This window comes from Belonocnema kinseyi, chromosome 5 (genome assembly GCF_010883055.1).
Source record: "Belonocnema kinseyi isolate 2016_QV_RU_SX_M_011 chromosome 5, B_treatae_v1, whole genome shotgun sequence".
Taxonomy (NCBI): domain Eukaryota; kingdom Metazoa; phylum Arthropoda; class Insecta; order Hymenoptera; family Cynipidae; genus Belonocnema; species Belonocnema kinseyi.
The window spans coordinates 10907604-10922061 of record NC_046661.1 but is presented as its reverse complement, the minus strand read 5'-3'; the positions used below and the strand labels follow the sequence as shown (position 1 = coordinate 10922061).

Genomic DNA, 14458 nt, shown 5'->3' with positions numbered 1-14458 from the left:
AATTCGACTCATTTATCCACTCAAAATATTTGGTGCATTTTGTTTCAATAGAAAAAAAATTATCCTTAAAAAATGGGGTGGCCCTATAAATATGGGACACACGGTCGTTGAGCACGTATACGTTATCTATAGTTCGCATCCCTTTTCTACAACCCGTTTCATTGCCTCTCTCCGCCTGTTCGCCACCTGTTTTCTTTTCCTTTTATAATTTCCCGTTTTTTTCCCTTCTCTATTGATGCTCTCGCTGTTAATCTCGCTCGCCGACTGTTGCCACCTGTGCAACAAATCCCGCGACACCGAGATTCCCAATTTCGATCCAAGCCTTTCCAAATTAGTGGGCCACCCGCGCCTCTGTCCCCTTCCTCGTCTCGATTCTGCCATTGGTACGGTATGCGAAGGCGTAGTGAACGTCTCATCTGCACTTCCCTCACTCTTCTCACTTAACTCGCTCTGCCTTCTTCCGAAATCACGTTGTAGACTGCGCATAACCGACATGACTCTACCCTGTTAACTGACCTTTAGCATCACCTCCCCCTCCCCTGTCACTTTCTATCCTATCTAGAATTTTAAAAACATTTTCCAAACCTCGCCCTCCTACACTGATTTCTTTGGATGATTTGTGTCTATTTAACTCCTTCTCCCTTCTTACCCTTCGAACTCCTATTGTATTTAATATAACGTATTTCCACATTTTTTCTTATGTACTTGAAATAATTACCTGATTTCTCCTATTTGAAGATCATTTTTTTGTTTATAATGTAAAATAAATTATTGTCCTTATGATGGTAGACAACTCGGTGTTCCTCATCAAGAAATCGTGACGTTATTCAACAAAGATGACAACAAAACCATACATCTCAGTTCCATTTCTGGAAGCACGCAACACTTTCATTCGTCCTTTTTTCAGGATAAAGTGAGTAGAAGCTCTATATTACATTCGCTAATTAAACACACACACATATGTTTGTGTGTGTGTGTTTATGTATATATACATAATTTTAAAAAAGTGTTACACAACCACCGCATGGTCCTACTGTGAGCAACCGTCGTCTAATAATGACAGCCGCTCCCAGTAGAACCTCGGTAAATTACACTGATGACCACATCTCAGAACCGTGGGGTGCGTGTGCGTGCATACGCGCGCGCGTGTGCGTGTGTGTCGCGATCCGAGAAAAGGCACCTACAAGGCAAAAGTGAATTTTATACAAGACGATCGATTGAAAAATTCTCAATCTCTAGACAGCGGAGCGCAGAAATGGAGACAGACAGGCACCATCGCCAAAACTTGGTTTTCAGTCTGAGGGCGTCTCAAAACTTGGAGATCCGTTGAAAAACTGTGGTGTCAAATTTCGGTCCTGGCGACGAGGTGAGGTTCCTCGGGAAGCAATCAGGAAGCAGCCCGGATATTCACTCACGAAAACGATAGGGGGATTATTATACCTCTCAGCGAGCGAATGAGCAAGACTGACGACGGGAAGTTCCGTCGCCCATAACTTCGGAACCCGTCGGGGGGTTCCGGCTCATCACGGCTGCGGCCGAGCAATCCTTTCGAGCAGGGCCGTACCGAGCTTTATTCTATGATAGCAGTTCTGTTACACTATAAATTGAATTTTGGAAACGATTTTGCGATATGAACAGGGTTTCCACAGATCTTAAAATCCTTGAAATCCTTTAAAAGTCAGGGAACAAAAAAATGGTCAGGGAAATCAGTGAAAAGTCAGTGAATTTTTAAAATGGGCCAGGGAATTTTTTTAAAAACCTTTGTCCAATCGTCGATCACGGATAAGGCCTTATCAATTCATACAGATTACATATTATTGCGCGCCAGTCGCCGCTGCGCCGCTATTAGACTGCTGCCAGAGAATGTTCGGTGATGCTCGGCTCCTCTCGGCTCGCTGGGGTCACGCCGGGCGCTGTGTTGTCGGACTCGCCCGTGCATGAATGGGCAGGTTATGTTATTGTTTACAAATTAGACGTGCAGTAGACTCAGAGAAGCAGCGTTAAGCATAATATGATAAATACATGGTCTAGCCACTTGAGGGCCCTCTTTCGTTTAAATCACGTAACCGCTTAATTCCACATACTTGTGTCTGTTAGTCTGACTTAATTTTATTTTTTACTGTAGATATTGTGTATCTCGGTTTTATTTGAGTTTATTTTATTTATGTATTTTATGTTTGGATTTTTAAAAAAAGGTCAGGGAAAAGTCAAGGAAATTAAAAATGAAAATTCTGTGGTAACCCTGATGAAACTATTATTGGAAGTGACACGCTGCAACCCAAATTATGCAAAGTGGAAAAAAGGGAGGAATAATCTTTTTCGCAATTATCGAAGTTAAGCTTCACGCAGGGGCTGTGGCGAGTAGAGGTGGAAGTGGTGGTAGAAGAAAAAGAGAGTACGCGTCAGACTGCCGCTCCGCAAGCGTTCAAAGACTCTTTTTCTATAATCTTTTTGCCTAGTAGATCCCTTTCCTCGGATCGCGTCACACGCACAAACATATAAATATATATTAGATTTTGTGAATCTTTAGTTCTTAATTACTTGGTACTTATTATCTTTACAATAAAGATTTAGTATTATTTTCGATTCCAATCATGTACCACGGATAAGAGTGCGTGCTAGGGCATATCGAAAAAACTGTTAAATACGTTCAAACCTGGATTTAATGTCAATTTTGGGACTGAGTCTGATATTAAATCCAGAGTCCCGGATATATTTTGTCTCTCATCTGTTTTTTTCTTTCTTGTTGGTTTCTCTGTTTTTTCACGCTTGAGTGAGAACCTCATATCCTCCCGCAGCTCCTCTCAACAATCCCCACCGCGCTGCGTCAATTCATTGGAAACTTTAAACGCACCATCACTAAACCCAGGTTTGACTGTATTTTTCTTTTGTTTTTGGCTAAGGCTAAAAAGTTGTTGGTGGTTGCGAAAATAACTCTCGAAAAATATGAGTCTTCAAAAAATGTCCTTAGTTCGCGCAAGGTCATTATATGCCAAAATAGGCAATAATAATAGATTTCTCATCTCCATAGGTTCAAAAATGGTTATTGCTAACCTGAATAGATCATAAAAATGTATATTGGTTCCACATATTTAACTGCTAAGTATATACCCAATCTAAAAATATCCTGTGGTCACGCTTCAAAGTGACAAGTTGCAAGAAATGCAGATTGTATCTACATGTACACCTGTTTAGTATTTAACTATTACACTATGACTCCGAATGTATGAGGCTTAAATGTACGACCGCTCCACAGACACGAGCGTCCCAACTCCATAGGATCGTGTGGAATTTTCTCCCCTATACACCCAGTCTGTAAGAGAGACACGCGCAAGTGCACGCTGCTCTGAATTCAAAATAGCAATGGTGAATTTTAACGTTTCGTGATGTAGATATTGAGAATTTTTTCACAAGATTATTATTAGTCGTTTTAATCACAATTCGTACTTGTTTATTAAATAAAAAAAATTTCGATAATTAATAATTAAAACTCAGATTGATTAAATTACAAGTTGCAATTTGTTTTTATTATATAGAATAACACAAGCTTACAAGATGAAATTAAGGTGGAGCATCTTTCAGCCTAGTTGACCCTTATGTTTTTGGGGTCGCTAATCACGATCATAATGTCGGTATGACCCTATCACGTCTAGATCCAAATCAAATGAAGGTCAAACACCTTAATTCGATTGATGCAATTTTTTTACCCCGGATTCTGAAAGAGCGGAAAATTTTACGTCCAAATACGTCTTGACCTGTTGGTCAAACCGACCTCTGAAGGTCATCTAGAGGTGAAATCCTTCTTTTGATCTCAGCTGATGTGTTAGCTATGAAAGGGTCTCGAACCAGTGGACCTTTATGTTTTTAGGGTCGCTGATCACAATCTCGGTGGATGTGATTTCGTGAAATGATAGGTTCAGAGTCTAAATAGAGAAATTGAATGAGTTAATATTTAATTTTAAGCTTGAGTGTTTACATTCAACCGACTTTAAATTTCAGACCTCTGGCCTATCATTTTGCGAAATCACATTTAACTGTTGAGCATTTTCACCGTAAGGCATGACCTTCGATTTGACTAACAGGGTCATTTTCCAGGTCAAACAGAGGCCAAGATTTATTACTTACATAATATGCTATAAGAAGGGACATCGTGAATCGACAATTTTTGTGCCCGCTCCCAGGGCACCTTCACGTGGTGACGGTGGGCAACGGGTCACCGTCGGAAGTCCCTGGGTAAAGGCGTTCAAGCGGTCATGGCAGGCACAAGAAAAAGTAGCTGTATGATACAGGGACTCGGAAACCCAGTATCGGCGATTGGTTAAGGTGAGCATGCGGGCCCGCAATCGTCATCATCATGCGACCGCAGCTCTAATTTGGTGGAAAACTTGGCTCTTTTTGGAAAACTTGGCTCTTTTAGAGTCTAATGCTACAAGTTCATCAACAACCCCACGTTATCATCGATTAAACAACTTTTGCGTTGTTGTGGGAAATATGTCTCACGAATCAGGGGAGGCAGTTTACAGTTACATTAAAAGCACATTACAATAAATGTTTCAATATAGATATCAGTGGAATGGACAATTTTTGGACTCCAAAAATATTGTGCGTCACTTTCTCCCTGCGAATCACGGAAAAGAAGAAACAGATATTTGTTTCTCCTACGATCTGGCGAGAGCCAAAAGATCATGACACTAATTGCTATTTCTGCTTGACCAATACATCTGGGTACAATATAAAGAATAATTCTACAATATTATATACATCTGTTCAATGTGTGACTCATGCTGTTTTAATCAGCATTGAACAGGTTGAAAGCGAACATCAGATATTTATTGACGAAATCTCTTTTGAACCAGAGACTAATGATGCAGATGTCATTTGAAGAATTCGAAGATCAGCAAAATGACGAGCTAAATGAGTCGCCAAAATTCGATGTTGGTCAGCCCGGAAATTCTCATGGTTTTACTCAAGACGAGCTAAGTGACTTGGTTCGAAACGTAGGACTTTCGAAAGAAATTTCCGAACTCGTAGATTCTGGATTAAAAGAGAAGAATGTTTTAGCTCCAGGTACTCCAGTGATTTTTTATCGTGATCGATATCGTCCATTCTGGAAATTCTTCTCTAAAGCAAAGGGTTTGGTTGATTGCAATGATGTTGAAGGACTGATAAATGAGTATAAAAGTGTTCAATATGTAGCTAGTGACTGGCGACTATTTATTGATTCATCAGTGAGGAGTTTGAAAGTGTCTTCCTTCACAATGAAAGCATAAATACCCCTATACCGGTTGGTCATTCAGTGATCTTGAATGAGCAATACAATAAACTCCATTTTCTACTCGAAAAATTAAAGTATGATAGTCACAAGTGGCAATTAGTTGGAAATTTGAAAATAACGAGTATTTTATTAGGTTTCACGAAGCGGAGACACAAAGTATCGATGTTTTATTTGTGAGCGGGAAAGTCGTGCCCGAGAACAACATTATATGAAAAAGGACTGTCCACTCAGGCAAGAATTAACTCCAGGATCTATTAACATACTACAAGAGAGTCTCATTCCTAGTGATAAAGTCATCCTTCTACCATTACATATCAAATTCGGCTTATGTAAACAGCTTATCAAAGCAATGAAGGTATCGGAGAGCGATGCTTTCATGTATATATTTGAGAGAGTTCCCAATATTTCTGAAATGAAAATCAATGGAGGTGTTTTCGATGGCTCCCAAATAAGGGGGCTGATGAATGAAGGTGAATTCGAAATGAGAATGACAACTAATGAGAGAGCAGCTTGCAGTAGTTCCAAAGAAATTAAAAAAAATTCTTGGGAAATAACAAAGACCCTGATTACAAAAATATTGCCGAAAGAATGTCGTACATAAATTTTCAATCTGCATTGTGTTTACAAATCTACTATACGATTCCATTAAAAGAATCCATTCTTCCAACCTGAATAATCTCGTTATATAACATCTAAAATCAAATTTTGAGTTAGAATTGCTTCAACACCCGCAATTTATCTATAGCTCCAAAAACCCTTGAGAAATGAGCGAAATCAGCAAAGATACAAAGGATACATGCAAAGATTCAGATTATACCCACATTCGCAAATAGACACACACATACAAATGGGTCCACGTAAGTTTACACAGATCTGCTTGCAGACACATACATATACACATAGAAATAGGTAGGCGCACACAGACACACAACACCTACATAAACACCCAGAAACACACGAGTCTATACACAGTACCTACATACACGAATAGACACACACAAACAGAATCAGGGGTGTCATAAAAATTGTATCATCCGAATAACGGAGTTTGAACTTCATTTGACCTTGATCTAGACGTGATAGGGAGATGCCGAGAGATTGAAAGAAGGATTTAACCTCTAGATGACCTTCAAACGACCTTCAGAGTTCGGTTCGACAAATAGGTCAATACGTATTCGGACGTAAAATTTTTTGCTCCTTCAGAATACGGGGATAAAAATTGAACCAATCGAATTAAAGTGTTTGACTTTCGTTTGACCTTGACGTAGAAGTGATGGGGTCATATGGACACCGGGATCGTGATCAGTGGCCCTAAAAACATAAAGGTCAACTAGGCTGAAAGATGATTCACCTCAATTTAATCTTATGGCCCTGTGTAATCAATTGTTTTATTAAAATAATTTAGTCATTCATAATTGATATGGTTTTCTGATTTTCGAATTTCCGCTGGGATTTTTGTGTGCATTTTCATTATTGTTGAATTATTGAAACTCAACCGCCGAACCCTCCAATTATTAAAATATTTTTTCAAATTCACGAAAATTTGAATACTTATCAGTAACTAGAATGATCCATGAGATTGGAACCACGATTGCAACAGTTTATTATATAATAATAAACAAAGAAACATGTACTACGTATTTTCACCTTTCGAGCGAGTAAGTTCGTTATGTTTACGTTCGAACAATCATGGAATTTGAATTGCCCAAACGCGCGTGCGCGAAGTAGGCATGACGGCGTTCTCCGAAATATATGCGTCAAAGAAGTGGGAGCCCCTTTCATGGTCGTGTGTTTGGAAATCACGATTCCCGGACCTCTCGTACGTTCAGAATCCGAATGTCGAAATCACGAAAGCGTCACAATTCGCGGAGTGTAAAAAACCAAGTTGGATTTGGGCATTTGTGTTAGAATGGCCAAATGTTCTATCTGCATCTTGTGATGTTTTGCAAAAAAATATCTGTTGCTCTTTTGTGATATATTCTCATTTACCAGAAAGAAACATATATATTAAAACAAAACAAGGTTTTTCTGCATACAACTTTTTTATTTTTTCCAATATTTAAAATTTTTCCGCTATTATAAAACAGATATCCTATCAATTTTTAGCGGGCTAAACAATTTTGGAGGACGAGAATTTGTTTTACCATTTTTTCACTGATGCAAGCATTTTTAAGTCGAGTTAGTTATAAATTAGGTGAAATTCATTGTTAGTTTCTCTAAACATATAGGGGAAAGAAAAGAAATATTTTCAAAATTCAGATCAAAATCAAAATTTTGAGTGATCTTGAAAATGGTAAGAGATACGAGAAAACTTCCAGCAACTTCAGAGTTTACTAAAGGAAGAAAATTGTCCTCTACCACCTCGACCGAAACGACAAAATAGATTTCAGAAAAGTAACAAAGACAATGTTTTAATTATTTCTAAAATGATCAGATAGACATGAAAACTAACAAGACTTTAATGGTTTTTAAAAGGAGTATTGTTTTCGATCAATTAGAACTAACTCAATAAAAAGATTTTTTAAATACTGTTCCAAGAAGGCCGAGAGGGTGTCGAAGACGAACCTCGCCCTGGACGTCCCGGCACGTCAACAACAGATGAAAACGTTCAAGCAGTGGAAGAAATTGTTTTGAAAAATCGTCGAATTACCATCAGAGAAGTTGCTGAAGATGTTGGCCTATCGGTTGGCTCATGCCTTGTTATCTTTTCGGACGTTTTGGGCATGAGACGTGTGTCAACGAAATTTGTTCCAAAACTGCTTAATTTTGAACAAAAGATCCATCGCATGACCATCGCTCAGGAGATGTTGAATGAAGTCAATAATGACCCTGATTTTCTCAAAAGGGTTATAACTGGGGATGAATCGTAGGTATATGGTTATGACATCGAAACTGAAGCCTTCTTTGATTACCATGACGCAGTGCATCAGGAATTCTTACCACAAGGTCGTACGGTCAATAAGGGCCATTACCTTCAAGTTATGCGCCGTTTGCGAGAGGCGATACGCAAAAAACGTCCGGAACTTTGGAAAAACAATTCGTGGCTTTCGCATCACGATAATGCACCTGCTCATTCATCGTTGCTTGTGAAAGATTTTCTGACCAAAAAACAGCACCACAGTCATGCTTCAGCCTCCATATTCACCGGATTTGGCCTCCAGTGACTTTTTTCTTTTCCCAAAACTGAAGAGACCCATGACAGGACATCGATTTTCAACGATTGAGGAGATAAAAACTGCATCGCTGAAAGAACTCAAGGATATACTACAAAATGATTATCAGAAGTGCTTCGATGATTGGAAAAAGCGTTGGCACAAGTGTATTATATCTGAGGGGGATTACTTTGAAGGGGACAATATAAATATTGAGGAATAAATTAATATTTTCTGAGAAAACCATAAAGTCACCTTATTTTTTGAACACATCTCGTACATTGAAATTGGGATTTTTGAGAAAGTCCACTTTCAAGAATTTTAGAAAGAACAACCGCCATTTTGTTATTATTCAATTTTTTGTTCTGATCCGTTGGAAGGGCAACAATTATTTCTTTCAATTTTTCAGAATTCGCAGGTAATTTTCGAATCATTGTAACAAATCACGTAGACGTTCAATTAAATTTTACCTGATTTGAAATAGAATTAGTCAACTATATTTTGACATCTGTATAAGAAGAACCCTTATGGGAGGTTTTCAGAATTTTTTTTTGCATTTTCCTGTTTAGGGCTGATACAAGAAAATTCGACAAATAAAAACCGTCTATAAGGTCCCTTTTGATATGGGCACCCCTACATTATCACAGAAGAAAATTATAATTATTTCAGCTTAAGAAAATAAAATTCGGTAAATTTGCATCTGTTAAATTAATGATGACGTTAAGTTATCGTACTATAATGTTTAGCCGCAAATATAACACGTTATCCCAAAATAATCCAATATCCAACTTGTCTGTTAAGGAGGCATGCTCAAGAAATTGATCAGGATTTATGATCATGCTACATTTTGTTTCACTATATTCCTAATACAAGAAACGTACTCGAGTGCCCTATATCTATATTATTACTCGGGTACCAGAATAATACTCGTGACCTCGAGCACTCGGACGAGTACTTGTGTTACTGATATTGACGAAGTCAGAGCCTTAGTTTTTGGTTCACTGCGACCTTAAACTGATAGTATATTGTCCGTTAAGGAGGCGAAATAATCTTTTTACGGTGAGCGTAAGCTGTTGCAAACACGGGAGTCGTAAAAAGACTACTTACCTTCTAGACACATTATATTATAGGTGGCACGGAAATGGTTTTCGAGTTTTTCAATATTTTGCGTGGAAGTAGAAGATGTTTGCGATAAGTTTAAAGCGTCATGCGCGGCGCATACGCTTGCGCATAGACCGTTAATATGCACTTTCCCTGCTTATGGCCGTACAGCACTTTCTGTAAAGATGTACTGTATATCAATCACTGGATAATTAAGATAAAATTTCACCATTGTAGGTAATTCCACCTCTTGGGAACACGACATTTAATGTCGTTTTTTTGGGTAGAGACGAAGGAGAAATCGATAGTCACCTTTTCATGCATACGTCTGAAGGAACTGTAAAGTATCAGGTACGTGACATTTAAGTAAGCATTTTTGAAAAATAAGTTTTCAGGCATACGTATGACTTTCTACATCTCGAGGGAAAATCAGAACGATATTATTCTTATTACTCATGCAATTCAAATAATGTCGTCTATGAAAATAATGTTCAAAAAGTTTCAAACGAGTGGAAATTGGGCGTTTGGAATGCTAGAGTATGCAATAAGAAATGGGAGTTGTTGAATTGTATGTGTAAAATGCAGAAAAATGTTCCATGCGTGTTGTAAACAGAGAAATTAAAAAAGTAATTCAAATTTTGTTGGGAAGACGTAACTGGAAACTTTTTTAAAATAAATAAATTCTTCTGGCTTAAAGTCATCTCACGGTTCGCATCCAGCCCCTTGAGCCACCCGTTGCCTATTATTTCACCTAAGTCGAGTGTTGTCGCAAGACAACAAGCTTTGCACATCAATTATAGGTGACCCATCCCCTCGACATATTATAAAATAAGACAATTAATTGCCTTTTATGCATGCAATATTTGTGTAACTTTATTTAAAAAGAAATATGCTCTTTTTACGTAAAAGATAATAATTTTCAATAATTAGGTACTGTAAAAGAACTATAAATACTACAATCTACTGCAGGTTCGTGCTGTCAAGTTGATTCGATTAATGTAATTTTGTGTGATCCTGAATTCCGCCTTATTACTTTAGAATGTTCCTTTTTTGGCTGCCCTGCAAACATCAAATCTCGATGATAAAAAAGGGTTATGGTTTGAATAACTAATGCCCTGACTCTAGATTATACTCTTATGTTGTTTAAAATTAAAAGTAACGGAAAGAGAAAGTAGGTGGTAGAATTACAAAGAAATTAAAAAGGACAGAAGTGATTACATATTTAACTTACCCTAACTTATGACTACCGCCACACTTCATTCGCTATAGAGAAGGAAGGAGAGGGCAGCGATTCAGTAGTTCGTTTTTGGATAGGATTGAACCTTTAAGGTTCACAACTTTCCCTGGACCGTCGCACTTCATAGTGAACTGCGGCTGTACCTTATTAGCCATATGTTTTCTGAGTGCACTAAGATAGTTTGCAGAATCGGCACATCCTTCACGGTAGGAAAGGATCTTCCCTAGTCTTTTTAATTTCACTAGTTACGCCTCTGTACATCTTTATGTCACTTAAATTCGTGTTCTGCCTTCCGTCGACTCAAGATCAAAAAGTGTGTTACGTCTGTTCGTAAATCTGCCTACGAACACACATAATGAAAAAAAACTCACTATTGAAATTTTTATTTATGCCCTTCACATGAAATAATTTTTCTGAACTAAAGTCGGGAACAAGTGTCGATGCCCCTCTTTTCTTTTGTCTGCAACTCGCACACAAAAATATGTGAAATGTGTTGAAACAGTTTCTGAAAGCTGAAAGTCTTGCAAAACTTTATCTTTAGAACGAATGAAGTTAATAAACCGATCAATGGCTCCAATGGTGCAGTTTTGTCATACATATGGAGTGCAATAATTAAATTTATGATAAAATAATACTTGCACAAGAGATGTTAGTTTAAATATTTCTGACTTTAATCAGTCTGGGCGCGTGACCAGCATTGCGGAACAAGTGCACAGTGGGCCGGGTGTCCCGAAAACTTGGCCAAAAACCAAGTATGGAATTTGTATAAATCAAACTATTTGTCAATTTTTAGAAACTTCAGAGTACTTAACAATCGATTATTAATATTATAATTGCCTATTATTGTTATTGAACCTAGAAAACAACATGAAATCAGTAATAAGAGGGATAATGCTATAACTAATGTATTTTTGAATAATTTCGTAATATAAATAATTTCAGTTGTATTTCTGTATCAATAAAGTTTTATAAAATACAAAAAAGGTACAATGGCAGTAAAAAAATATGTAGGTTGAACATTTTTTTGATTAATTTCTACTCGAATGAAGGGATACTTTTCATGTGGGCGCCATTTCATTTTTCTGCAACTTTATGCAACACACCCAAATAAGAAAAATGAGGTACCATTTTGTTCACTAGCATATGCATTTTGAGCCTGACCTGCGACATTTTTCGCGTTTTCATTTGTTTTAAACACACTGTAGTCTAGCGTGTGGGAAAACTGAAAAGCGGGAATTATACGGGAATTGTATTGCTACGGGAAATGCACGGGATTTTTTAATTTGAAGCGGGAATTTTTGTAAGTAACTTAAAGCTTAATTATGTAGACAGAAGTTTTTGTATATTTGTTAATTTTGGAACATTTATTTATTTATTGACTATTTATATATTGACTATTATTTACGCTACGGAGACATTATAAAAGCCCTAACTTTTAGTGCACTGGACGAGTATTTAGCGATATGCAATAATTCTGTTTTATCCGGGGAATTTAGCACTGCAATCCAGAACGGACCAGAAGGTGTAAGGCTTACCACGGACTGGAAACAATACGTATCTAAATGGTAATCCGACATAAAGGTACTGCTGCCCCATGGAAACGATTCATAAGTGAGGCAGCACCTGAAGAGAGGATGTCTGACTCAGCCTGTACAGGTCCGCATCTCTAAGATAGACCTCGAATTTCGCGAGCATTAAATCCTTGTTTTTCAGTCAACTTACCAAGTCCAATCCAGGTCATAAGGCCTCTATTCCACACAACGTAAAACGATGTTATAGTTGCAGGACCCAATTAAACTTGGGAACTGCTCTACTCGAGTCTGAAAGGACCTGTAGACGTTTTAAACAAACTTTAGGAAGCCTCTCCTAACCTATACCTAAAATATTCTTTAGTTCCACTCTTAACGCGTAACCGGGAGTGTGTGAAGGCAGGCCTCAAACTCTTTTAAAGTTTTTGAAAGCACCTGTAGACGTTTTAAAGAGGCTTTAGGTAGCCTCTCTTAACCTATACCTAAAATCTTCTTTAGTTCCAGTCTCAACGCGTAATCGGGAGTGTGTGAAGGCAGGCCCCAAATTCTCTTGAAGAAAGTAGTTTAGATTACCTCTACCTTCTCACAATACCTCAAACCCTAGATGCCTATGGCGTAAAAAAGGACGCTTGAGATAAGGCTCTGAAATTGAATTAGTTTAGAGCGCCAAGATTCCGACTTGGACCCTCGAAGGAGTTGCAAAGATAAACCCACGGCTTTCTTAGCGGCAGTAACCCTTTTTACAGTTTAAAGAAAAGGTACAGAACTTTCAAAAAGCATGTCCACCTAGGAATATTCCCGAATCATCTATAATTGAGAGCCCTCAAACGTAAAATTTGGCATCAAGGGTGGTCTACCCCTATGAAAACCATAGTCTCGGTCTTGGATGTATTGACTTCCAAATAATTCAACCTACAATATTCAGAAGTAAAATTAATTTTTTTTTAGATTAATCCTAGTATCAACAAGTACATCTATACCATCATCATACCACCTTGATCAAAAAGTTTTAGGACTTTATTTTTAAAATTAAGAATATAAGTTTATTCATAATCCATCCGAGCCAAATGCCAAATGCTCATGGATAACGATGGCCTTGTGCAAAGTCGATGACCTTTTTTTTGTGAAAAATCGAAACCTCAGGTGATCTATACAAATTCTCTTAATTGCACAACTGTTTCGAAATCTAAAATGAAACAAACCTCTCTATCTTCACACGTCAGAAAAGGAGGTTCCATTGCTGCCAAAGATATCATGGACATATGAATATGTCCTTAGGAATATTCCTATGCCCATGCAAAGATATCTTTGCTGCTGAGCTTATCATGTTCCTCTCGTGGTAGATCTTTTTAATTTCGTTATGTGACGCCAAATAGACCTTTTCATTTAAGAAAACGATTCGACACAAGCGCGAAAAATATATAGCACTTCCGTGAGTTTCGAGTAATTTTTTTCGTGAAATGTATGTGGGAGTAGTAAATATTAACGAAAAGAAAATATTTTCAGCAATTAGAAGTTAAAAGACTTACCACAAAAAATGTTTGATTTACGAGGAGAAAGTCCATTAAAGAGATAAAAGGTTGATACGGAAAAGAACTGCTGTTTTAGAAATTATAAAAGTGTTATCCGGTGAAGTCATACGTGAAATATGAATATTATTTTATTTCTTTTGACAAAATTATTAGTTTAACTATTTTTTTTATGCAACTAAAATTTATAACTCTTTACTCAATAATTTATTGCGCTCGAACTATCAGATACTTTTTTACGAAAATTGGTGTACATACCAATGAAAGAAAAATCTTACGAATAAAAAATATGGCGATGCGTGATAAACAATTTTTTCATATTTTTAATAACTTTTTTTTAAACAATTGACATTATTATTAACTTCTGGATGCTCTAATGGTTCAGGTTTTTGGTGGTATGTGTACAAACTATTTAAGAATGATAATCCAAAAGAAAATTTCACTGTCCGCCACTCGTTTACTCAGAAACTATTTATTTGCGAAGCGCGGCGCAGCGCGCAACTTGCGCTCACGGAGTATCGAGGCTGCGCGCTGAAGCGCGGCTGCCGTAAACTCTAATCGTTGCTTTTTCCCATGATTAGAAATGATTGAAATGGATGCTACTTAAAGTGAAGCCGTATAATATTTATTCAAAT

At 37.4% G+C, this 14458-nt stretch overlaps 1 protein-coding gene across 2 annotated transcripts in view; it reads left to right on the top strand.

The window, feature by feature from the left end:
- The window catches only part of LOC117173345 (transmembrane protein 131), a 462351-nt gene that overhangs the window by 126730 nt on the left and 321163 nt on the right, over positions 1-14458 (top strand). For both annotated transcript variants that reach the window (XM_033361843.1, XM_033361842.1), the window contains 2 exons: positions 790-913; positions 9766-9879. In XM_033361843.1, coding sequence (XP_033217734.1) covers positions 790-913; positions 9766-9879 — 238 coding nt within the window. The remainder of the gene's footprint in view (positions 1-789; positions 914-9765; positions 9880-14458) is intronic.